Source organism: Anser cygnoides, chromosome 6, assembly GCF_040182565.1.
Source record: "Anser cygnoides isolate HZ-2024a breed goose chromosome 6, Taihu_goose_T2T_genome, whole genome shotgun sequence".
In the NCBI taxonomy this organism is placed as follows: Eukaryota; Metazoa; Chordata; class Aves; order Anseriformes; family Anatidae; genus Anser; species Anser cygnoides.
The window spans coordinates 25,150,030-25,177,625 of NC_089878.1; the positions used below are offsets into that span (position 1 = coordinate 25,150,030).

Below are 27,596 nucleotides of genomic sequence, written 5' to 3' on the forward strand. Positions count from 1 at the left end.
TACATTCAGGATAGAGTTAACAGCAGTTAGGACTGTGATTCTGGTGGGAGAGAGCTGTGATCTTACAGCAGCACCTCTTAGTACTTGACAAGTGTGTGTTCTGGCTTGTAGCTCAAAGAAAAGCACCTTTAACGCTACTAAAAATTTTTATTTTCTGATTTTGTGAACTCCACATTTATAAACTGGAAGGGAATGAAGTAACTGACAGGATGCACACTCATGAGCACCCAAAATTTGAAATTCCGAGTGCCATGGGAGACACTCAACCTCCTTCACTTTTTAAACAGCATCATTCTTTTTTATGTGTATCTCTGTATTCAAGACAGACACCTCAACCCTTTAGGTTTAAGGTCCCTTCATCTTTTTCTTTGGCTGTCCTGTCCCTTCAGCAGAAGTTCTTGCCTATAACCTTGTCTTGTCCTTAGAAATCAGAGCTTTACTGGAGCGCTAGTAAAACTGCACATATAACAAGTCTCGTGCTTTCACATACCTGGGACGTTTCAAAGAACATTTCTCTCTCATCCACTGTAATTTTGAAGGTGTTAGGTTGTGGAGCTCCAAAGAAAACAATGTGCTCGTACTGGAAAGTTTCTAGTGGTTTAGGGTCTCCGCGCTTGTAGACAGACACATTCTCTGTGCTGACTCCAAGCCAAAGATCATTTGGAAATCCACCCTCCTTGCACTGCAGAAAACAGAAACACGAAATTTTGCTTAAATGCAGTGGAGTATCAAATCATCTTTGATTCAAGGAAAAGCCCTCCTTTTCTGGCTCCTGTAGGGCATTTAATTTCTCCAGCCCAATATAAAAATAGTATGTCTACAGAAGGAATCTTGTAGGCACTCCTCTGCTAAGATTTAGAAGTGACGTGGCTGTGCGTAAATACCATTTGAGTAATAAATAATTATAGTACTTAACACTTATCAGATTTTAAAGAGATTTAGGAAGTTAAGATTCTCCTCATTATTTTACAGATCATAGAGTAAGGGCAAGCAACGTCCCATGGTAATCCATCTAGGCAGCAACAGAAATGAAAAAAACTGGAGCTGTGGATTCCTGCAGTAGCGGGCTAATCCCAGCAGTCTAAGAGACCCAGTTTGAGTGGTTTCTGTCACATTGCTACAGAACAGGGTTGTGCTTTTTGCCGTGAAGGACGATATGGCTTCATTTTACTACCACTTCTACTAGCTACCATCTTCTTAAGCCCAGAAAAGTTTCCCCAAATCTACTGCTTTCTGCATCACAACTTTTTGTATATGTGTTACTACAGGCTTACTCTCAGCTTATTACGACAAAATGCAGCCAATTCCTGAAATTCCCTTTTGCTGCTGAGCAATATAATATATATAGCTGTATCTATTCTACAGGCTGATGCCTCTCCTTGGCAGTAGTTAAATGAGATTATGTATCTCTCACCTCAACATCGAAGAGGGTTGACCCATAACCTGGCCACTCCTTTACGATGGACATGTATTTCACCATGGCCTGATGCTGAGAGAGTCCCTGCAGCTTGGTCCATTTCTGTGCTATGCTTGCACGAGCAGCTGAGAGCTCTTCCTTCACCCACATCTCCATCATTTGCTCCTCTTCTACCTTCTGCTTCTTTACAGAGCCTGTCTTGAAGCTACGTTTCAATGTCCCTTCAAGAAAGCTGGTCCGCCTCCTCTCCAGAGTGTGACTGGTGGTGCCACTGCTCTTTGTTGACTGCAGTATTTTGGATTTTAGTCTGTTAACTGGGTAGATCCCATCAAGGGTCCAGCTTATTTTAGAATAATCCCCATGAAGGTACTGCAGCCGTAGCGCTGCTAGGCGCTGCAGGGTGTCCTCTGGTGCAGGAAAATGACCATCTATGAGGCTTTCATGAGCCTACAAAAAAAACAAAAAACACCCACAAGTCATTAGAAAGCAGAAACACACTTTATTCATATCTGGGTCCATGTAGGGATTCTTACGGTATTTGCCATAATAGAAAGCCAATCCCTGCAGGAAAGACCTAATTCAGGAGGTCAAAGCACACATTATAATAAAGAATTCAAAGTCTGTAACTGGTGGATGAGCAGACTGGGGAGGGAATGCGTCTTTCTGCAAGCTTGGACAGAAAGGACAACTCTGAAGGACCTTTAGGCCTTTAACAGATCCTTTAGATCTGTAACATATAGGAGAGCCAGAAACTGAGACAATTTGTTTAGTGCTCTACCAGCTGCAGCTCCTGTGTGGAGATTATATTCAATTACAGATAAAGTTGGATGCAATAAACTCAAGACATTCAACCTCAGCCTCATTGCACGCCAGCACCTTTCACCTCCTCCTCTTTCATCTGGTGCCTCCCCCAGTCTTCTTGCTTCCTTTGCTTGCTTTTCTGTGAAATGTATTATTATTATAATATATATATAATTTTTTTTATTTTTTTTTACTGCGTCCATCACACATCAAAAAATGTGAAATGAATATCTCAATAACTCCTGCTCTCCTGTTACTTCTTTTCTACCAACCTTTGCTAGTGAAAGCTGTCTAGACCGAAAGCCTTGTCAGTTGGGATTTTGGTACAACTGAGTTTCCACAGAGTACTGTGTCCTGTTCCTGACTGTTTCCTAGACATTTAGTTAACAATACTTAATCTTCATTTCAAGAAAGTCCTCTTGGGGAACAGTTGTCTGTGTGATGTACGTGCCAACAACTTGATCAACAGCCAGTTTTAATCTTCATGACACTGACCCCTTGAACACATATTAATTAAATTTCAACAGATATCATATTCTGAGGCAAGATCATAGTGTTCATTAGAAGTAACAAAGATGGGTTGAATCACACAGCTGGCTACTCCACTCAGTTTACTTTTGCATCCCTAATTGCGGGGTTATTTCATACCAGTGTGATCTCTGGCCTAACAAGCATCATGTTGCTACAAACTATACTGACTTAAAAAAAAATTAGTCAGCAAACTATTGTCAACAACATTCTCTTTTCTTTTTGTTATAGTACTGTATTCCGGTGCCTATTAATCAGGAGAAATTGCCTGAAAGATAATTTTCTTTGTCAATTCCCATAACACCCCAAGGTTTGACTATTCTTGTAAGCTGGATCCAGCATACAGCTAGATTTTTCAATTTTCTTTACACCTGCATTCTGCAAGCAACTACTTTAGAGGATCATCTTAAACTATTATCTAAATTTCCGTATCTTTCAAAATTAAAGATGAATTCTAAAAGCATTTTATTATAATTGGTGCTTCAGTTTTTGAAAGCCTCTGTTAATTTTTCTTGCTTTTGTTCCAATACTCCTATTCCTTCGAGAATTTCTCTGTGTATCTGTTTGTTAGATTCCAGGCAAAAGTCTGAGACAATAAATTCTTCTGTTCAGACCAGCATTCACACTTCTAGTGTGAAGGTAAACCAGTTTTCTGTTTACTCTGGTGTACTTCTGCTACCCTGGAAACTAAATCATTCTCCCACTGCCAGCTTACCTGCTCAAACATGAAAGCAAACTCCACTCCATCTTTGGGAACATTCTCAATATCCAAGAAGCAGTAAAGTTTAAAATATAGCTGCCATTGTCCTTCTTCCTCTTCTTCCTCAGAGCCAGCAAGTCTGTAAGATAGGAAAGAGAATAAGAGAGGAAAAAAAAAACAGTAACCAGAAGGACCATGGTACTGGGATGTCCACAGTGCAACTCGTGATATAAAAGTTCCTCTGGATTTCTGAAACAGAAAGCATACAGAACTACCCTGTTTACCAGGGCAATCTTTGTGCAGCAGACTTTTCTGGTGGATTCAATTTTTTTCTCTGAGTCACCTCATGCTTTGATTCAGCAGGACCCAAAGTTCTTATCAGATAAAAAAAATTGGATCAATAGTTCTATATAAATGCAAGAGTTATGGGGAGGACACAAAGTGCTTCCCATTTTTAATATATTGTTTCTGTGTAGTCTTGTGATTGTGAAAAGCATCAATCTTGCCACCATTTATAACAATTTTATTTTTGTCTTCAGAACCAATATAAAATAGGCAATGGCAATGGCAGCTTTCTCTACAAATTACTGCTTTCTTTATATGCCTAGCCACAAAATCACAGTCCAGAGTAAGAAATTAGAGCTGCTTTTCTATGCCCACTTAAATCTTTGCTCTCTCTTCTGATGAAGCTATTATGAGGTAAATTGACAAGATGTTATCAAAGCTAGTTGATATAAAGACATTTTCGTAGAGGGCACTGAGCTGAGTACCCTGAATCATTTATCCAAATAGATTAATTTTCATGTGTGACTAGTGGTGATGAAGCCAATTACTTCAAAGGAAGAAGCATTGAAACTTATATTGCTGAGATGGTCCCTAAGTAGGGTTCACATTCATAAACTGTGCAAGGAAGAGTCACTGTTTGCAGCTCAGAAACGTCTACACAAACATCAAAGCAAACACTGGTGGCTACAAAATTACAGTTCCAAAAATGTGAAAAGCAGCACCCGTATCATTTCTTAACGCTTTCATGTTATATCACTTCGTTGGTCAAGGAGCTTACAGATAGTGTTTGCTTGTGTAGCCCATATTAACCTGCCCCATTCATCGCAATGGCACAAGTTACTATGCCAGAAAATACCTTGGTTTGATGGCGCTTCATTTTATAAGCTGCTCCAATCTGCAGATAGCTGTTGGTACTTCTAAATACATTGACATTATGTAATAATTCACTTGTCCTACCACAAACAAGCCATGAGACAGTATTCCCCTTTCAGAGAAAGAGAATGATCAACACAGTTACGTGACTTAACCATTCTCTGAGCTCGGGTAGGAAACCATTACTATTTGATAAAGGCACTACTAATTTTGTCCTGACAAGCCTGATAAGTAATGCTTCTTTTTCACCAAAACAGATGTGAACCTAGTTTTCCACATAGTAAAAAAGAGCACTTGAACCTTACCAAAGAGAAGTTCACACCAAAGTGAACTCTTGAAACACAACAGCTACTTTGGATAAAACCACCTTATGGTACTCTCACTTAACCAGGTAGGAGTTAAAGCAACGGTTCCATAAAACGTTCCTCTACCTTTCGAATTTGGCCAAGATATCAGCCACAATCACTCGACTCTCAACAGCACGGTCCACCTGCTGATTATGTTCAAAGAGAGCAAACATGTTGCGGCTGTCCTCCATTGCTAAGCCTCGGATCAACTTTTCAACCACCTGCAAACATCAGAGACAGATCACAGGGTTGGCGTTACACACTTTCTTAAGTTAGCTTCTTGGAAAAAAGAAAGGAAAATAAACAGATATTTTGTGTTTCTGAGCTAGTGGAATCACTGGCTGTGCAGATGGACAAATGCTACCACCAGCAGAAAAGAACAGAATGGAGATAAACTGCTGAGAGCTGGATGGGGTGATGGAAGCCAGTGTGGCTTGGCTTAGGTCATAGGAACTACCAATCTACATCAGACCACAGTCTACTAAGCCCACCTCTGACAGTAGTCAAATCATGTTCCCAGGAAAGAATATAGAGGAATACATTCCCTAAACCCTGAAAAATTGGAGATGAATGGGGAAAAGGAGTCCCTTCAGCAGGCTCAGTACCTAGACACAGAGGTGTGCTTAGATCTAGTTAATTAGTAAATGCATTACCTCCCCAGCGCTCGTGTGGGAATTGATGGTGATTTTACAGGAGCCACCGCCATGGCAGTATACTGTTGTGGTCATTTCTTCACGGGTGAGAAGAGCCTGTATTTCCTCCTGGGAGGGTACAAACTCCCTTGTCTTTGTCCTCTTCAGAGAATCACTGATGAATTGTGCGTATCTGTCTATTTCTGAGCCTGGAAAGAGATCTTTTACCCTAATTGTAAAGAGAAGCAAAAAAGCCATTACACAGTGAAACAGAAAACAAGCTTATTGCCATGTAACTTGGAATATTGTAGGCAGGGAATTCAGTATGGATGTCAAACGCAATCACCAGATGAATGATCCCAGTTATTTCCCAAACCATAGAACCTGCTTTCACTAGTCACTCCAAAGTCACTTCAGTGCCATTTGTCAGCACCATATGAAATCAGAAGTTCAAACTTCCAAGAGTTTAGTACTGGCTGAAGATAGGAGGATTAACTATCTGAATTCACAAAATTAAGATTAAAAAGTATGGAATCAAATATAAGCTTTTAAAATTTATTCTCAATTATCTCTTTTTACTTGCTGGATGTGCTTGAGGAATTTTTATAGTGTTTTTCAGAAACATTTTCAAGAAGGTAGAAAGTAGATGCTCATACATGTTCTCTTCTCTCCAAGGCCAGAAGTTTTAAAGTATAACAGTACATGCAACTCCAGTGATAAAAACATGCAAAGGCAACATGGAGTATTGCTCAGCATCTTTTAGAACCAGGCCTTGGATGTCTGAAAGATTCAGCTATTTTGTGTATTTGCATGAATTTCAACTCACTCTCTCCTCAGTTGGAAGGAATCAAATAGACTTTATATGCCTTTTTTTATCATTAATGAATGGAGTGAAGCTACATAACTGCAGCTTAGTTCCAATGCAGACCTCTTCAGAAAGTTGCTTTAGATGCTGAACATAAATTGGGAAGAATGTAAACAATTTAGTTCATGAAAATTGGAGGTTAAAGCAGATTAGAAATACAAATTGTAAGCCTTACATGCTTCGTTAAGCAAACAAACACTGAAAAACACTAAATTGGATTTAGGGTATATCTGCTACTCCACAGTACACACATTTTGCCTGTGGTTGCTGCAAGGCAGTACCTACTTCAGTGAATATGAAGTGTGTTTCTCACCTTTCCTGCAGGCTGAGAATGTTTATAGGGACATTAGTAAGCAGTAGGTGATCAGCTGTAAATCCACTTTAACACAGTTTCATGGTATTCTGTGTAGGTAGCCTTATTTTCCACATCCTTTTGACACCACGGATGGGTAGCAAGGGGGACAGGGTTTGAATACACCAGAACAGCTGGTAGCAAGATTTGTGCACAAGGGTGGGAGGCTGCAACACTACCGAAAGATGTGCACAGGAGGAGGGTGAGACACACAACTACACCAGGCAGTGGAAGGTAAGTAGGGACAAAGGAAACAATGCAAATTAAAAGGGCTTTTACCTTCTCAGGTGGAACTTGAGGTAACGAAGGATTCCTCTACTTGGCAGAAAAGTGCAGCTCATACATGACATCAGCTGCCAGTGGTGCAGGTTCCCAGTACTGTTGGGATGTGGCATGTGATTAGTTTGTTTGATGAGCTGACAATACACTTCATCACGAAGGGGCTTTAGATCATGGCAGGTCTGCAGAATGCCTTGGATAATTGGTATGGGGTCAGACACCGTCTCGATCTCCTGAAGGGAGTTAAAGATCTTCACTGCTTCATCCTGTAAGCTGCTGTAACCCTTCTCTTGTTGCACTGAGGAATGATCATAAAGGTGACATCAGGTAAGAATCTCCCCCATTTCCTACTGGCCCAGCAGTAGGACGAACAACTATAGTATAGTCTGTGATGGAAGAACAGCAACCTGAGAATCTGCATTAGCTCATCTCTTGAACCTAAATTTCTACTCAAAATTCATTAATGCTTCCCTTTTACATGTGTAAATGTAGTTTTAATTAGTATTTACCAACATCTAACTTGTCACCATTGCAAATCCATTTTTGGATATCCTGTACAGAAAAGGAGAATAATGTTTTTAAAGGAAATTAGTGTTGAAATCTAGTTCAGTTAAAGGAAAAAAACAATAGTGACAAACTGATCCCAAGTGCCAACCTATTCTTATCCATTTTACTTCCCCCCCCAAAAAAAGTTTTTGAACAACAGGGAAAATTTAGCACACACAGAACAGGAAAGACTCTCGCCTGTTTTTCTGGGCACCATTATTTTATGTTCAGTCCTTCCCTCTCCAACCCCAAGGTAAGTTTGATGACTTCCTGAAACCATGCTCAGAACATGGCAAATTACAGGCAGTTTCCTCTACCTGCTAGTCCAAAGCAGAGCAACTCCAATATTGCTTCATCCCATATGGTCAAAAACAAACCATCTGGCATCTCTGGGAGGTCATGGAAGCTATTATAGACCTCTTAAAGAGTCAGGCATTGACCTTCCTGCTTCCCTGCTGTCTGCCTTTACCACAAATGTGCACATTGTATATCATTTAGTCTTTCTTGTCTGGTATGTTTGTGCTCCTAAGACACTTTGGGAACCTTACAATACTGAACGTGTTGTACAAAAGAATTTGTTATTATTAAAAAGAGAGATATTGCTTGTTGTTATTAATAATTCAACTACTGCCCTCCTAAGCTCCTTTGTGTAGGTGACCAGTTGGTCCTGGCAGCTTGTTCTACTTATCTATTGACTTGCTACATAACCTCTGCTACTGACACTTCAATTGACATCCTTTGATGCATCTCTCAGAGGAAGAGTTTCCTACCAGAAATAACATTTCCCAACATAAGGTGTCTCTGTGTTGATACACACACACACACACCATTTACGACCCAGTTGCAACTCATAAAGACAGGCTGCACATCCCCCAGATGGATGGTAAGCTATCTTCTCCCCTTTACTATAAGATACAGTGTGCCTAAGACACAAGGCTGCAGATGAAGCACACATTCTGGGAAGAGAAAGGGTCTAATCCCTCTCTCTGAACACTGTGGGATACACTGCTCCAAAATGAACTTCACCTGCATAAAGAGAGCTTATATACCACTTTTGTGGTGCTCAGGCTCCTCACTGATCCTTAAAATGAGAGTGGATTTTGTCATATGGGTAAAATACTTACAGTTGACACTAACATCTCCATATGGTAACGGGAGCAAGGGAGAATGCAAAGGGTGCTGAGTGTACCGCAAGATTGGGTTCCTCCTGTATGTCTGTTCCACTACTTCAAAGTTTGTGCTGTTTTCCTGGAAAAAAAAAATCCTCAAATGAGGATAGTCATTCCTAAGATGTCCTTATACATTTGGAGTCAAATCAACCACCTTTATTGATATTCTGGAAGGTCCATAGAGGGATGAGGTGACTAAAGAATAATTTACATATAAAAATTACTCTGTACATTATTTCTGAAAATAAAATGTAAGAATAACGATACTGGGTCACCAAGCACAGGGTCTTGATTCCAAATGCAGCTTGTGACTAATGCCTACAGCAGGCATGTAACAGGCACATACGGCATGATTCCTCCTCCTTCCTTCTTTGCTAAAAAGTTGACAAAGCTTTTTGGAAATTAAAATAAACTTTATGACCAGGATCACCATCATCCACATGCTTGCTGATCCCCTCAAAGACCTTTAGGATATATGCCAAGTATGGCTGTTTTGTATTTCCCCAGATCCCCCCTGAATCTTTTCTTATAGCTTAGTCACATTAGCTGCCTCCCATTTCTTCAACGTTAGGACCACATAGCCTAGGGTTACATTCTACAGCCAGTAGTAATTCAGTAATTCATTTCAGTTCCTTTAGAGCTGTGGAGTTATTGCCAATTGATCTGGGCTATATTTCACACTCTGTTTTATTGATGTGTTCCACAATCCCTCTAACTGACACCTCAGCTGGCAAGTTTCTCAAATTCATCCCTTTTAGAGACAGGCTGCAATACTGGAATTTCCCTGCACTCCTCTGTAGTCATCAGTTATGCAGAGAATTAATTCAGGTTTTCAGATGTGTTACCATTATTACACACTTCCTTTTCGCCTCCATCAACTGGTCCTATCAATTTACTGGCAAGCCCCTTGTCTTAGATATCTTTCTTGGTCTGTCTTCTGATTATACATTTAATTTGCTAGAGTTTCTATTTATGTGTCCAGAAGATGCTTAGGCAAAGGAAAGGATGCAGCAGAGATTTGCACATACTTGATGGTATAAATCCTCCATGCAATTTGTAATTGCACAGCAGTTATAGCCTAGACTCAAGCAGATCAGTTAGCAAGCTGATTCAAAATAAAATTCACATAAGATTCGATTATTTAGTTATACAATCATTTAGGTTTCTTTCACTTTTTGGTTACCTCATGAGAGCAACCTCGTTTGTTGCCACAAGGGAATCAGCATGATGCTACCTACCCTGATGTCACGGATGAGTTGCTGTGTAGGTGTTTCTATGGGAACTTTGCTGTCAATGACACCTTGGATGGCAGAGGCCCAGCGCATGGCTTCATTCAGCAGCTTTGTGTACAGTCTGTAGGAGTGCTTTCGCCCATGGACAATTATGTTCCAGTAGCCTGTAGAGACACAAAGAATCTAGAAGGTTAAAGTTGCTTCCATTTTACCTTCTCTTTTTGTCTGTAACACCTGTCTGAGGAAAACCCTTGCTGCTTTGTTAGTTACATGTGGTGTGTGTGGTTAAAATGGACTGGGTAAACAGTAACATTCCCCGTTCCCAAAATGGACTTCACAGTAGGAAAGTCCCAATCCAGGTTTTGGCACAAATACAGCTTTCCAGGACACAAGTAGCTCACACTGTAACATAAATACTTTCCGGCCAACCAGGCAACTCACTTCCACAGTCAGGGTTTCGGCTACACTGTGCTATTAATGGCTCAGAAAATGACCAGCCTACACACAAGCACCCAGTCCCATTGCCAAATCAATTCTCGTAAATTTTAAAAATCATGCAGTTGACAAACTGAGAGAAAAGGTCAGGATGATGACAGTTCACTCCACTACAGGCAGCCCTAGGTGTCTGTTGAGATCACAAATGTGGAAGATTTATTGCAAGTGAGCAGAAGAAACTTCCTCATGTCACTTTACTAAACACACTGCAGTATCCCACTGCTAGCATTTTGCTTCCAGACCTTTTAAAAAATATCCCAGGTAACTCCAGTACTCAAAAATCCAGTATTTCAAGTTTTGTCCTAAGCTTCACCTTCTTTGTCAGGGGGGTTTACCCCTTGCCTCACAAGCTCATTTCCATCCCAAACTCAAGGTGCAAGCAGTGGAGAATGGTGGCAGACCCTGCCCTACCAGGACAGCGTCACACTGCACAGAAAGCAAACATAGGCCCCTGTCATCTTTTGGTTCTAGCAGGCTGAGTGCTACAAAAAAGACTGAGGTATATGACATTACTGTTATTTAAGGGAATAACATTGATCCGAGAGACGAACACAGCTCATGCTATATCACGGCAGTTACTTAGTGCTGATGGTATTTACATGTGAGCATTAAGAACTCGGACCTATTTGGAAAACATTTAGATAAATAGTGACACTACTCAGTGAAAAAATATAGGCACTGTACACCTCCATCAGGTGTGAGGGAACTACCATCACTTGCACGCTGTTCTCTCGTCCTTTGCAAGGCTCATATGGTTTGTGTGGGGAAGAAGTTTGCAACCATAATCACCAAGACTGTATCTCAGCAAGACACACCATTACATTCCTGCACCCTCCCCTCTTCAGGCAACTCCACCCATGCAACACCTGCTGATTACTGTTTGCTCCTCTTCTTACCTGTGTCTTTAAAGACCCTCTCATCGGGCTGCACCACGGAGCAGAGGCTGTTGAGCACAAGTGTGCCAAGCTTGGCAGCTGTGCGCTCGGATGACTTGTAGTAATCAAGTGCAGTGTTTGTCAGCACAAACCAGCGTTTCTTCATCTTCAGAGAGGACATCTTGTTGCTGCTCTGAACCTCTTTATGGAGCCAGCCTAGCAGAGGAACACAGGCACGTCAGTTCACCACAACAGCAACCTCGTTGCTTCCTGGTGGCTCTCTACCTCTGGGAGCAGAACTCAAACTCTCTGCAAAAACTTCATACTGGGACCTGCCAGTTCTGCTTTACCGGCTGGAGCAGTATCCCGCACAGTCACTCTAAGAAATTAGACATTTTTTTCATGGAACTGTTCTAATTTTCAGCCCCATGTATGGTTTTCTCATTGAGCTGTGGTTTAGTTTGACATCACCATTAGGGCATTCTCTGTCCAGGATGCTTCTCTCACAAGTCACAGCCATCTGAATAAATCATTTACAATTCATTTCTTCCAAAGAGATGCCAAATGCTTATCCAAACCTGGGTGGAAGAGGTTTGGTGGTACATTTCTTCTAGTAGAATGATCTGTAAGCATTACATGCATCTCTTCTTCCTATGATCAGGAAAATATTCTCTCTCTCATTTTAGATTCCTCACAGAGGAAAAAAAAAAGAAAAAAAAAGCAGAAAAAAAAATTCAGTGCTATAAAAGAAAAAATTACATTCGGTGTTACTAAACCTGTTGAAAAGATAGTTTTCTATTCAGAGCTGTAAAAAGCAATGCCCACCCACAAGGCAAAAAGTTCAAAGAATGTGGGACTGATCCCAGAGGTTGCATATAAAGAAAAAATAAAGAGACAGACTTTGCGGTTCTCAAATAGCCTCTCAAATAGCCATATGTTTTACTGTGAAGTGCAACACATACACTGACTTTGCAAAAGAATATTTAGACTTTTTTCTTTAATGAACAAAATGAAATAAAAGGAGCTGTTGCCTTGCAATTAAGTATTTTGAATTTAAGGGACTCCAGCTGATAATGTTAACACAGGTTATCAGACAATCTCCTTGAAATGTTTAAGACCTGGATTATAGAAGGCTTTGCCTCTTTTTGGTGACTCTCTTCTTCCTCTACTCCTGCTTTGCCATGACCACTCTCAGACCTTTATTCCGTCATAGATACTTTCTGGAAGATGTAGGGCAATTTGCTCAAATGCTTGCTTTCCACAGATTGAGACCCGAGTGTCTTTGTATATTAAAGAACATGTAACGAGCTAAAACTACTGAGGAAATTTAAAAATATTTGAGAAAAAAGGGAGAATATTTTGTATTATATGCACGAACATTACTCATGCATCTCTATGTCCAGCTGAGCTCCAACTAGAGACAGAATATAAATCTTTTGCTCAACCTTAGAGAATTATTCTCACTTCACTATGTCTATCAGAATCAGGTTAGTTTGTTCAGCTGAGGACAGCAGCAATCCTACAAAGATCTCTCTCCCTCCCTCTCAGCATGACAGGTGTCAGAAGGAACAGAGCTTTCTGAAAACAAAAGCTGCAGTGTCATGTCATAGTCGGTCTAAGCCAGCTGCTCTCAAGCAGCAGCCATGCTCCCTCCTATTCCCTGCTGGCATTTGCTCGACAACATGTTGAAACAGGCTATGGAACTAACACCAGAAAAATAAACATATAAAGAAATACTTATTTTTCCAGTGTTAGCTTTCTGAACCCACCTGATGTGGAGTCAGACAAGAGTCAGTGCCAGCAGAGCACAGGAGGCAGCCAACAGCAGGCAGGAAAATGGAGGGGGCAGGCAACGGTTGTGTTTTGGGAGCAGCTAAACACTAGCTTGGATTAGCTACAGTCAAACCTCCCACTCAAATCACAAACAGAAGATGAGTTTCACATGTCATAACTGTGTGCATTTCCCTTTACCTCTCACAAGGAATTCCTGGCCATCAACCTTAGATTCGCCTTTTGGTTTCTGCAGAAGGGAGATCCAATGATGCATCTCCTCAGGGGTGTCGCTGTTGCAGTGAATCACTCGATTTGCTGTGATGATCACAAAAGAGTTTGGTCTGCCAGAAAATAAAAGCATTAGAAATCAGACGAAGTCATACAAATATCTGAAATCACAGCACACCCAAAGCCATGTCCTTTACCTTTCCATAGGCACTGCAGAAAGATTCTTGGAATACAAACTACAGAGAAGTGAAGAAACTCTTAAGAGCATCCCCTGTGCAGTTGTTCTGCAAACTGATGAATGCAGAGTCCAGACAGATAGAATTAAACACTTTCCAAAAGCTATTTTCAAAGACTACAAAACATTCATTAGTTAATGCCCAGTTGTAAAATGTCCTGGGTTCGTAAGCACAGGACTTTGCTCTATCCTCTGATTGGGTTGAGCTAGTGCTAGTACCACTGGGCTAGGCTAGTACAGCTGTTCTGCTCATACTTACTAAAACCAGTAATGCAGTAGCAAATGTAGTTCCCAGCAGCAACAGCTAAAATGGGTCTGCGATTGGTTTTAGGAAGGATGAGCTGATCCTGACAAAAAAGCTATGGAAAATAAAAATAAGCTGCATAAAAACATGGTTGAAAAATAAGCATTCTCCTTAGAACTTAACATAATTCAAACACTGACACTCCAGAAGAGTGTACCTCAGCAGATTCATGAAGGAATTCTGCCTGTTCATCTTACTATTTGTGCCCTTTTATTTTTAAATTTTTACTGGCACACAGATTAACTCTGAGGAGTCCGGGCTGGGCAAAACACTTTTGCTTCAAAGAAATCTTAGTTTGCTACCAAGATATGCATTTTCTAAACTAGTAACCACAAAGTCCCTGCAATCTGGGAGAGAAAAAAAAAGCAACAACAACAACAACAGAGCACAGAAGTAAATAGCTTAATAGCTAACATTTTACTTCAGTACTGCAGTGAGAAGCTTGGCCCTGGCTGAACCTGTTAACACTGTAGGAAATAATTAAATGTTAATGTAAAATGATATGAAATGCTCCATAATCTCTTCTCTGAAGCTAACTTATCTGTGAACTAAAAGCCTGTGCTTTGCTGCATCACAAAGATTTCAAGTGGAGTACAGATTTTTAAATTCATTCCATGTTGTTTTGTGTTGTGTTGTTGTTTTTTTGTGTGTGTTGTTCTGTGTTTGTTTGTTTGTTTTTAATGTGTTGTTTTATTTTTTTCCTTAAATTTACAAGATTAGCTTGAAATTGCTCTGTTGAAAAACTGGAAGTACTGCTTTTGTTGGACATTTTTATTTAGTGTTAATAGTAGATAAGACTATAATTTCTTGACATTTAGATTACACTGTTCTCACTCTTCAGATGGAAACGTGTACTGAAACTTTCACTCAAAGACAATACACTTGTGAACTTTGTGCCTGGAAAGTAGCATAGCTTGGAAGAAACTAAGGACTTTTAGCTGAGTTTCTTTGTGAGATAAATTCTTAGGAGTTTAAACAAATGTAAACTTCAAACAAAACCTGGGCCTACCCACAAAAATAAGTCAGGGAGTTTCCAATCTAAGAGATGGCCATATTGCTATACATACCTGTCAGGGTTGTCAGAGGCACAGACAGAGTCAATAAGCCCAACATCCAGGGTTCCCTGTACAGTGAAAGAGACAGGTAACAGGAATTGCTTGCATCTTAAATTACGGACATTCTCCTTAGTGAATAGTATTGAACCTGAAAGCATTCTTCTGAATTCCAATAGCTTAAGTAGCAATGAGCATATGAGAAAGGCATGAGTGAGTCGCCTTTGCTCCCTAAACAACATGAAAAGGTGTGCAAGGACTCCAGAGAACTGCAAGAAAGAGAGCTACACATTTTCAGAGAGCATTATTAAGGTCTGCCTCCACATTTCAATACTCCTGAAATACATAAATACACTGTTCTTCTCTACTGTTTATCTTCTGTCTGGAAAACTGACACAGACTAGTCCCATAATCCCATCCAAAAACATTTTATCTGCAAGAGGCAAAGCAAAGAACATAGCCAATGTTGATCATGTTGACACCCACCACAGCCGCCACGATCTTCACTTCTTACCCTCTTTTCTATCAGCTTCGCTGTTTCTTTTTAAAAAAATGTGTAACTTTCTTCTACTGCTCATGAACTACAGCACTGCATGTCCTTGAAAAACATGCACAAAATAGTTAAACACAGATGGCTCTGAACATGCCCACGGACTGGTTGCACAGTAACTCACCACAGCATTCTTTGGATTGGCCTGTTCATCTTGCATTTCCCTCAGCTGCTGTGCCGTAGCGCTGTGTACTCGGCTCAGGACATTAAACCAACCGCTGGCAATCAAAACAGACTCAAAGTTAAGATTTGGGTACTGAAACTAGCTCTGGAATATCATCAAGGAACCTGGAAAGCTGCCAGTGGGAAAATTTCTTCATTCACAATTTCCTGCAGACTATGCTGCAAAACATCTCTTGGGCTGATCATGCCATACCCTAATATCTTCCTTCCTCCCTATTTATCCATGAAAATTCTGTGCACGTTCTCCAACCCACTGACAGCTGCTCCCACAAAATCCAGTTTTCTACTTGCTATTCAAGAAACTGCAGGCAGGCGGTGGACTCACTGGGGAGCACGTGTCAGCAGAATAAGAGCATATAGCAGTTTGTAAAGACGGGGTCAGTTGGAATCTTTGGGGACTCTTAGTCCTAGAGACTCCTGGGAGCCTTCCTGACTAGGCTCTGTCTGATCCACTCATAAACTTGAGAGTCATATGGCTCTCTATTAATCATGGGGTTTTTATAAGTTCATTTGGAGTGAAGTTATTTGTCTGTGAAAGGGCTTCTCATTACAGGCATATCTGGAGGCTGAATCTCTGTTGCAGAACAAGCAGATTCTTATCTGCAGCTTCCAGTGAGATCAGCAAACATCTAGACTTTGTGGAGGGTTCTCAAACTGGAGACTGTACAACATCTGTCCTTTGCTAGTGCAAGCGTTGGTGCTTTCTTCTCCCCCAGAACAGAGACTGCTGTGGCACAGACAGAGCCCACATTCGGGTTACGCTTGTCCTAGCAATTCTGTAATGGTATCTTAGGGCATGACTATTCCAATTGTGGAGGTTCTGAGTTAAGAAGATACTCTCTCTTTGGCTACTACCCCTTGAATTTGTCTGTTTCTCATTTATGTGGTTGCTCTGTAGTCTACTTCTGTTAATTTATTTGTGTCCAAACACTTTATCCCTTCCTCCCCCTACAACAAATGAAATAACAGACCCAAAATAACTTCACTGAATCAGATTAAACTAGATAAGGGAAACAGTTACACTAGCAAGAGCTTTGGTAAGAGTGGGAGAATGGTGCGGAAGACATAAGCAGACAGGGTTAGTAACCTCTTAACTTGGCTTTCTATAGCCCAAACAGGTTGTCCAACCTGCCCTTAAACAACTGATTCCCACTGCCTGGCCAGGACGCCAAGAAGGAAGGACATGAGTCATTTGTTTGCTTTGCACTGGGAAGATTTTATCGGATGACATTACAGACTCTGATAAGCCGCAGCCTTTTCTCTGTCTCCTGGATAAAACCCAGCTGCTCTTGCAATCATTTACAGGCAACATGAATAGACTTTTTGTTTGATTCAAGATTCCATTTAATAAATAAATCAGCTATTAGAAGTTCCAGTTTATGTTAAGGTTTTGTGTGTCTCCTGAAGTAACCCTTGAATTCAGCATGCTCACAGCCACGTGCAGAAGGTGGCAGTCCTGTGACTGTGAGGCTGAGCTACCATCTCAGTACCTGCAACAAGGAGTCCCCGAAGCAGAAGTGTACCTTACGGTAGGTGACACTCAGGAATGAATCCCCACTTTTCTCCAGCAAAAGGGAAGTGGTTGTGTTCCCCAGGCTCCCCCATGAGCAGCTGGGTCAGATCTAGACTGAATGAACAAACTTAGCAAAACTCGCTCTTATACCTGGCATCTTCTGGTGACTCTGCCACAATGTGATAAACTCTGTCTTCTGTCACAATGTCCAAGGCATTCTCCTTCTCATGAATGTCCACGATCTCCCTGGAATACAGCAAATTACAAGACAGATGCCGAAAACCTTTTACAGGAATAAATTGTGTCAGATAGATTGCAACTTTGACAGAGATACAAAATTCCTTTAACACACATTACAACTTTTAGGGTCCCCTCATATAGATCTGTACAGTTAACCTACTATAAAACCAGAACTTAAGGAATTAAATGGATTTTCTTCAAGCCACCAGCAGACGGGATAGAAGAGAGAACTGGGAGGTTGATATAGAGGGCTGTTTACAAAGTGGGGTGTGCCACTTTTTTTTGGCACTTTACAGGGCCACAGAATGCCAAGAGGTGACTAGTCTCTCCTTTCCTTCAGCAGGAGCTGAGGAATTGGCTACGGTGGCAAAAAGAACATTCAAGGCTCAGGAAAAGGCACAGCACTTGCTGCCAAATTCAAATCCTGCTGCGTGCTTCATACCATCACAGTGAAATGCCTGGGGAGTCCAAGAAACAGATGGAACCAGGGTAGGGAAGGATGCATGGGGTATGTACTTAATTAGCTCCTCCTGGTCTGGCTCCATCCATGGCTTTGAAAGAGCTTCTGCCAGACTATGAAATGCAAGACTGGAAGAAGGACTACCAAATAATTCCAGACTCCCTCCAGAGTAAAACTAGAAGCTCTAATCATCTTTTCCTTCCCTTATGTTTCTGATTCTTTAGCCCTACAGGAGACCTGTAGAGGGATAAACTGGCTGCACCGGACACTTCATTATCAATTTAGAGCAAATACTAGGGATCAAAATGATTAATTCCTCACTCACTTTGCCCTTCTGATATCAATTGTCCCCTTCAGCTTTTCCTCGCTATCATTCTCAAAGTACATCAGCTTGGATTCTCGAAGCACAAACCAACGGCGTTTCCAGTTGCGGCGTGAAAGCGTCGACATGCCTCCGCCTTTTTTGTAGAGCCAGCCTGACTTCAGTGCCTCCTGCTTGGTGCGGAACCACATGAAGGCCTCGTTCTTCAGGACACACCAGCGCCGCCTCCATGGGTTCATGAGGCCTCCTGCAAAGCAAGGGAGCAAGATCTCATCAGACATGCAGCCATGACCATTTCTCCATTCTGATCCTGCTTCTTGGGCACTCAGTTGCCCCTGCAGTTCCTATGTGCAACGAGGGAGCTGAGGGAGAGAAACAACACTGTACTGAAGTTTGGAAAGAGGAAAAATAGAACCAGTGAAACAAACACAGAATATAGAAATATATGCATTACTCAAATATTTTTGTACTGTCTTCAGTCTTGTAGTTCAAAATGAGTCATGCAAGCCCGTACCAAGTGGGCATATCTCAGAGCCAAAGATATTCAGTCTAATTCCCTGACATCCACCTCCTCGCTCTTTGTTTTATTTGCTGGAAATAAGAGGGGGAAAAAAGAGTGAACAGAGAAGTAAGAGCAGAGGAAAATAGAGACTCTGAAGAAACAGAAGAGGAAAGCAGGTTTTCTGGATCCCATCCTACAACAGTTTTGGCTAAAGCTGCTTACCCTTCATGTAGAGATAGCTGTGAAAATAGGGTGGTCCTGAGCCATTGAAGATGGTGACTCGTCCGTTACAAAACTCTTCATCTGTATCTATGTAAACATCCACTTCCTCTTCGCTGTCCAGAAACTAAAAGGAAAAGAAGAAATCCTGGCTACTTGGGTCCCACAGGACAACTGGAGCAAAGTAACAAGACTGCAGAAGTCACATGAGCAGAAGGTGAAAAACTACACATACTCCCTTTATAAAAAAAAAGAAAAAAAAAGCAGTAGAGTAAAATTAAAGGCTTGACAGATTACTCATTAATGCCTAAAGCAAGAGTCTCCAGAGAGCATGGAATTTTCATACCAGAAAGGAGAGTGACATTCAGCAGTGGACATGGCTAGAAAACTCCAGTTACCTGCAGAAGCAAACCTTCCTATTTCAGGGCAGAGCATACAGCCCAAAATCTAATTTAATGGGGTTAAGAGAAAATTTTTCTTTCTGGAGGATTTTTCTGGCAGACATGCCAGCATGCTGGACAAGATGGAACACTGACCTAACACTCGCAAGGAAATGCCTTGCTTTGGGTTTACTGGAAAAAAAGCACATTCCAGAATAACTGAACCCTAAAAACAAAGATCTAAATTGCTGAAATAACAATACAATGTTTACTCATCCTTGTTCTCCAACTAAATAATTGCACTTAGCCATACGTACATCAAACATGAAATCCCAAATTATGCTATCTTTGCCTTAAATACACTTTGCTATGATCAGCTTCATTAATTTAATATGAAGACAGTTCCTTAGTCCTTTTCCTTCTCCAAACGCATGTTGCTTCTTTTCATTTTTCCCTTTCTGACCTGTCTCTCTGTGATCCTTTTGCCCTCCTCTTTTGTCTTACTCCTCTTTCACTTATTTGTTTTCCCTCTCTTGACATTAAGTTTGAAAAAGCAGGTAGTCCTGGATCGGCAGCTCCTGATGCAATCCCGAGCCAGCTGCAGGTATCTCTTCCTGTGGCTCGTGCCATGACATAGAAGCACCTCCATTTTTCGTGAGTCTTACTCACTGAGGAGCCCAATAAAATCTTCCACTTCCATTTAAATTTTAAGAATAGTAGAAACTGGCTGAGACTGTGATAAGCACTGTGACAGGGCGATTCATGACTTGACAGATTACTTGACAGTGATCTGTGAGTATATGCCCACAGAGAAGATACCTTTATTCAAGCAGATCACATCATAAAAAATTCTGATGGCTGGCAGCTGACACTAGGGAAATGCAAACAGGAAAAAACATACAACTTTTCAAGAGTCAAAATCTGCCACTGGAGAAGAAAAGCAAAGGAAATAAATTGAATTCCTTAAAAAAAAAATCAATAATTTTCTAAAAGGTATTTTGTAGTTTGAGCTCCTACTCACAGAGACATCATTTATCTGAGGTATTTTTATGGCTATCATTGGCTTCACACCTGAACTCTTTCAATCATTTGTGGGCTCATCTGACATGCTGGTCTACTGGGGGATTTACTGTGGCATTATTAAACAGCTAGCCTGAGGGCTCTCACGAAGCTCAGGGCCCTGTGTGGAATCTGAGCCAGGATGCTTCAAGTGCAAGGCTAATAGCCCAGTTTTACTACCTGCCATCGCCCCTGCTGCAGGAAAGGAAAGCAAAGTGGTCTTTGTGTCCACCAGGACCCGCCAGGATCAGCACAGTTATTTCTTCTAGCCTTAGAATAGCTTATTTTGTATACACCAGCTGAAAATAAACCCTTGACTTTGAACACTAGGACTAGGACAAGAGAAGTTTTAGTGATTGGAACAAATTAAACCCCAGACTTTCCCATTTCCTCTTGTGATTGTCCACAGAAGTAGCCCAAGCTTTCAGTGAAATCTCTCTGAGGTAGGATACATACCTACAAGATGTTAGTTGCCTGCTTTCAGTCTTCCTAGATGATGCTACTCTTATATCTGGTGATGGAAACAATCCAAAATAGCCTAGGTATCTATGTACTGGATTGTGTACCAGTGACACTGGACAGTCACAAGCCTGCTGGCCTTCAGCCTATCACTCTTACCTTTTTTCATGCTGTTTATTGATGTAAGAGAGAGTTATATATCAGTAACTACACATAGAGCAAGCAGGCATGCAGTAAGAAGGCAAGGATGTTATGAATATCAACAAAGTCACACTAACGTCCAGAAAAATGAACGGAGGCAGATTCTTACCGAGTCCAGGCTGCCACGGTTGGAGTCCAGGCTGGTGCCATGGGAGTTTCTCAGACTCTCCTCACCATTCAGAGGCTCGGCTGAGGCACTGCCTGTGTCTCCACAGCCATCAAACTCCTCGTGGTCATAGTCAGACTCCACATCTTGGGGGGAATTGTAAATCAGCTCTCCCACCTCTCCGCTGTTACTCCTCAGTGTATCTGAGACAGTGCTGTAACTGCTTTCTGCTGGGTCACGTAGGGCACTCTGCTCCTTGGGGCTAGTGGCTCTTTCCACAGGTTGTCCTGGAGCAGGGACCACCTCTCCCACTTCCCTTTGGAGAAGTGAAACTCTTGTGTCCACATCTTTCTCCAAGTAGCTATCACTGTTTTTCATGTCACGTTGAGTCACGACCACCAAACTGGAAGTTGGTCGTCCTTCATCATCAGCATGAAACCCCTCATCCACCTCTTCCTCAGCCAGTGGTGCTACCAGGCTGCAGTCAACGTTGAGTGTTCCCTCACTAGAAAGCGAGCGCTCTAAGTTCTGCACACTTTCATCCAGATTGCCAAAATCCAGCAGCTCCAGAAACTCCTGGGCAACCCTAGATGCCTCCTTTTCTAGCCTTTGGATCTCTTCTTCCCGCTGCCGATTGATTTCATTCCTGGTGTTCTCACAGATGATAGACATGTGATCCTCCTTCTGTTGCTGTAACTTCTCAATCTCCTTCTCCAGCCTTAAGATCTCCTCCATCTGACGTCTCTCTTCTTCTTGCAGGGGAATATCTACTTCCTCAGTCTTTACTGTTTCCACCTTAAAGAATTTGTAATAGTATTAAAGCAGTTTCTTTAACCTATGTGTGTCTCTTCCTTGGACCTTCCATTATTCCTATCTTTTGTGCTTGCCTTGTACTTCCCAACTACAAAATATGACCCTAAGCATCCTTTCCTTTTCTGTCTGGCATCTGCAATCACCCACAGTGTAAAAGCTAAAGGTAGAACAACTGATCTTCAGGTACCTCAATTCTTCCAGCAGCCTGCCTTGTTTCTGAATTGTGCAAAGTAGCTCACTGGGATCACTGAATTTTTAGAAGAGCCCCTCTGTCAGCTGCTCATGTTACAGCTCTCTGTACACTAGAATTTTAACAGAAGCTTCCTTTCCTTTTGAACTATCACCCTCTCACACACACATATATATAGGAGAAAGCAACTATGTATGAATATGTATATGCATAACCTGCTAAAGAACGGAACATTTCCCATATATATCATGAAAAGATTTGGGGGTATCGTTGCTTCCTGAGTTGGGTGTCTGACCACCAAAATTTGGCTCTGGAAAGGATATTTGCAATAAAGCAGGGCTATGCCCTCTCCAACCCCACCCAAACTCTATTCTGAATTTCTTGGCATTCTTAAGCATCACTGGATGGATAATAGCTAGCTGGGTGCTGAAGTCTTTCTTCAGTCTCTTTCTTCTTCTATTCTCCACACTGAAATAACTGAGGAAACTTCTAGCAAGTACACAGTAATTGGAAGATGGGAGACACTGGTAGCTTGCATTGAGGTTTAGCTATAAGATGAAGACATCCTCCCTTCCACTGAGGATGTTGAAAACAGACACACACAGAATAAATAAATAAATAAATAAATACATTCTAAAAGGATTTAATATACTCCCCAATAGGAATATGACAATGTATACAATGAATTGGCCCCATCACGTCACAATTCGTATTTTCTTTAGGATTGCTCTATTGCTTGTTCTCCACTCAACTCTGACTTGTGGAGAAATAAATTTTCATATACTAATCTGTCATCTTTCCTGAACAGAGCTGGACTGAAACTAGGGAACAAATGGTCTGGGCAAAGGAATAAGATGACACCCAGCTGTTTTCACACACCTCAGGGTAGGTGGTCTGCTCTTTGATATATCAAGTACTAACAATTAGATCAGTTACCAGGGGGTTATTTTAGCCATGGTAGCTATCATCTGCAGTCTTATTTGGGCTGTTATAGGCAACAATCCAACAAAACAGATTGTGTCACCGTGTAGCACATCACAAGGTCATGCAATAAGCCCAAGCAGTAGAGATAAAAAATGATGCTGCATGTTCGACACTGAAACTTTCAAATAGGAACCATGCAAGCTGGTACATGAACCTTGGGAAAAGAGAAAACAAACAAACAAACAAACAACAAACAAAAACCCTACCAAACAACCTTGTTAGCTCTAGGCACCTCTGTCAAAGCCAAACACCTGCAGGTTTTGAGTGAACAAGGCCATTTAATAAGTAGTGTTGCCATAATATAGATATTAGCTTCAGGCGAAGAGTGGGCAATGAAGGACCCTTCATATACTCAGAGAAGCCATATGGAAGGAATAACTCCTAAACTTACCTGAGACACCTGGAGTAGAGCATTCAGTTGTTCCTTTTCTCTGAAAAACAAACAAACAAGACATGATAGTCAGAGACAGACCTGGTTTTCCTAAGTAAGGCTTTTAGAATTACATGGACACACCACCCCTCCATGGATAAGGTTAAAAAACTACCTGGTCTAAGACTGATTTAAAAGCTTTTACAGTTTAGTAAAAATACATTTCTCTGTGGTTTGCATGACCTTTGTGGATACAACAGATTTTCCCTACGCACTTAACTTTTGGATCAATCAGGAAATTGGATTAGTTGGAACACAGGAAGAAGGGCATTGGAAATAGTGACAGAAAGTCAGATCGTTTAGATTCATGTTAAATGTAAACTTAATCCTCTTAACACAGTGGGAAGCACTGTACGTCTACAGATATTAAATGAGGCTTTACATGTATAATTGACAGATTTCAGGAAACTGTTTTTAAACAAAGCAGAGTTATTGCAATGAATTTGTGTTTTGTTTTGCATTTACTATATTAAACCTAGAAAAAAAAATCAGATTTTAGTAATTTGTTAAATGACTAAGCTGAAGACTTTCTATTCTGAAGACCTGGGTGCTCCAGCTTGCCTAACTTCTCAGTGGTATGCAAAAACCTAACTTACTAGTAAAGGCCGTTAGAGTCAGAGTTTGTTAGTAAACACGAGTAGAGGAAAAAACTATCCCACGGTGCTGCATCTCCGCCCAGATCAAAAAGGTTGTACTCCAAGGGGATGCTTTCACCAGGACGAGGTTCTCCATAGCAAGCACACTACAAGCAACTGAACAGACAAATGTAGCAGACAGACAAATGCCAAGGTCATGCAAATGGAGTGGGGATGGGATGTGGCTGGGTGGAATACTCTGCCTGTAGCAACCACTGCGTAGCTAAATTCAGACTGGCAGTGGTAACTTGCAAATCTACAATTCAGTCTCATGCAGAACAGGAGGCAAGAGTATTTATTTGGCCCTACAGCTTTTCCCAGCCAAATTCTAAATTGCAGCTGCAAGTCACAAAGTCCTTAAAGCTCTCGCTCTTGCACTCTCTCTCACACACACAAATAAATCTGCAAAATATTTATAAATGAAAGCTGACATAAGTGGGATCCAGATGGCTCCAACTTTACTGAAAGATCTCTAAGAGTAGTCATGAGCTGAAAAACTGCCTTAAATCATTTGTGGGTGCAAGAAGCAGAGCCATTTTAAAAGAAATCAGAAACACCAACTACAATCTACACACTAATTCCTTCAACTGTTCCTCCCATATTTTAGACCTCTGATATTTCTTGCTGCTTTCCATCCATCTGCAAGTGATCCACAGCCCTCCTGAAATGTGATACCCAAAACAAGGAACAGTATTCCAGCTGAAGCCTTACCAGTGCCAAGAGGAACAGAAGAATCACCCCATATCTTACAGAAACAATCTTGTTTATCTATGGCATTTGCTTTCTCCTCTCACTACAGCATGACACCAGTGACTAAAACTCAAATTAACCTTCAGACCTTCTTCCTGCTGTTGAACTAGTCGTTCCTACTCCTCTCTCTGTGCATTTGATTATTCCTAGCTGTAGATCTGCATGTGCCAGTACTGAACGTTATCCTATGTTTTCCAGACCACTTCTTTAATTCGCCAAAATTATTTGCATGGTAATCCTGTTTAGCTATACATTTGCAGACCCTCACCAGATGGTTTTATCTGTAAATTTAATAAAGATACTCGGATTTCCTCATCCAACTCATTATGAAAGCATTGCACTAGAACCATATCCAGCACAGACCCTGGAAGAATCCCATTCAAGAGTGCTCTCCTTTTTAACAAGTAACCACTACTGTTTACTAATTAAAATGCAATAATACAATGAAGTTAAAAAACAAGTTCTAGCCTTGTTTCACCTACTTTTATCTAAACCACCTTTCTTATAGTGTCTTAAGAGTATTGTCACAACGTCAAAGCCTTTACTGAAGTCAAGATACCTACCCTCTATGGCTTTTCTCTATCTACAAGATATGTCATAAGCTATCACAGAAGGAAACAGATAACTTTAATGCTGTTTGTTCTTCACAAACCTATGTTGGTTCTTACCTCCTTTATCAAGCACTTACAATGGTTTGTTTCATTATTTGTTTCAGTATCTCCCTGAAAATGAGGTTAGGCTGACTGGTCCAAAATTCCGTTTCTTTCACTTCCCCATTTTAAAAAGAGGTCATTATGTTTAGACTTTTCCAGTTTTATGGAAACTCCATTGCTATCCACAAAACAAAAGAAACAGAGTAGCTACTGATTCAAACTGCTTCAGCCAGTACTTCTCAAAGTACACAAATATTAATTTCATCAAGTCTGGATGACTTCTTTGTTACCTGATTTATATGAGCATTCACTAACTGCTTCGTTCCCTGCTACGTTCTGAATTCTTGCACATCTGTGCTAATTGTGTTTACTGTCCAGCAGCTAAGCCTTTTGGGAAGACAAATAAAAATAGCATCAAATACTTCAGCTTTCTCAACGTCATAATTTGTTCTTCCTGTTGAAGAGTAGACCAAATTGCTCCTTGTCTCCCTTTTACTAACACTGTATGCGCAATAACTGCATGTCAACTTTTAGTTTGCATCCCGGTCTTTCTGATTTTGTCTCCACATGTGTGTTTTTTATTTTTATTTTTGCTTGTTCTCAGTAGAGTAGCCAATTTGCAATTTTTATGGACTTCCACCTTGTTTTCAAGGTCCAGTGGAAGTTCAGGATTTAGACAAATTGGTCCCCTAGTACCGTTTTCAGGTACTCACTCTGCAGCAAGTCATCTGAGACCAAGTAGAAAGTGAAAGCAAAATGAGCAGCTCTCCTGATTCCTAGAAACACTGACATTTCTTTATAATGATGCTGGCTCAAACACTTCTTTCATGGACAGGGAACTAGAGGGCAGGGGGGAGAAATAATAATAAACTAAATAAATCCTTTTATCTAAAACTAGATAGGGAACAGCTCTACGTAGTAGGAAGAGGACTTCAGACCCAAGAGAGCATCTGTGGCATTTGATCCCTGTAAGCTAGGTAATGCCATTCTGAACTTGTAGTTTTGCATTGATGATGAGGCTGCTGTTGAAAATTGACAATTGATAAAATGGAGCCTTTACTGATGTTCAACAGATTCTTTGATCAAACCATTCATCACTGGGGTCACTGACTCCATGTCTTTTCCCAGCACATATGTTACCCTACTGTCTCCTGTGAAACTGTAGGCAATCTTTTTTCCTTCTGACATACTCCTAACAGAGTTTTCCGATTGTTGTCACAAATCTCAGTCTGCCAAGATCCAACCTCAGAACAAGTATGTGACTACAGTCCATCATAAAAAGAATAATTATTTATGAAATGCTTGAAATGACACAGGATTTATTTGTTAAAATGTATATAATTATCCCATAGTTGAAGTTTTATGCTTAAAACAAAAGATTATCAGGAGCCAGCCAGTTTGGATAGGATGCAGGTAACCAGGGAGTGAACGGTAAGTAACGTATGAGGTGCAAGATTCTCAATGGGTGTGCTGTCACTGCTCACAGATTGCCTCTTTTTGTCAAGTCAGCATTTCCTTTCTCCTCCTGACCTCCCGACACATCTGTATCCCTGAAGAGAGGAGCAGAGCAGCAGGACAGGGGGCGCAGGTGTGTTCTCACAAGTGTAAGAGCTGCAATGGCAGCACAGGTGCACTGCTCATCTTCCACTCTGACCCAGCCTACTGAACACACCAAGACCCAGGAATTCTGGTACCTTCTCACAGGGCTAATCCCTCCAGGTTTTGGAAGACCTGCCTTTCTAAAATACATTTCAAAGCAGAAAATCACTAAACAGAGGTAAAAATACACCAGAATCAGCTTTCCTACAGAAGTGGTATGCTCTTTTTCCAACCTGCTTTCCTATTCTGAGCTATGTGCAGCCCACCTCAACTCTTCCCCTGGCACTTTGACTCTGTCACAGGCAATTATTGTCCCACATTACTGTCCTGCCAAGGCCCCAGACCTGCTCCTACACCTCA

General features: G+C 41.1%; 1 protein-coding gene across 1 annotated transcript in view; it reads right to left on the reverse strand.

Annotated features, from left to right (window-relative positions):
• Nucleotides 1-27,596, reverse strand: part of LOC106029820 (unconventional myosin-X-like) — an 85,730-nt gene that overhangs the window by 2,895 nt on the left and 55,239 nt on the right. The window contains 17 exon segments of the mRNA XM_048072282.2: nt 491-682; nt 1,415-1,864; nt 3,462-3,585; nt 5,036-5,172; nt 5,605-5,812; nt 7,080-7,377; nt 8,750-8,873; nt 10,033-10,190; nt 11,418-11,612; nt 13,368-13,510; nt 15,004-15,059; nt 15,663-15,756; nt 17,385-17,480; nt 18,260-18,503; nt 18,981-19,104; nt 21,186-21,977; nt 23,561-23,600. Coding sequence (XP_047928239.2) covers nt 491-682; nt 1,415-1,864; nt 3,462-3,585; nt 5,036-5,172; nt 5,605-5,812; nt 7,080-7,377; nt 8,750-8,873; nt 10,033-10,190; nt 11,418-11,612; nt 13,368-13,510; nt 15,004-15,059; nt 15,663-15,756; nt 17,385-17,480; nt 18,260-18,503; nt 18,981-19,104; nt 21,186-21,977; nt 23,561-23,600 — 3,475 coding nt within the window.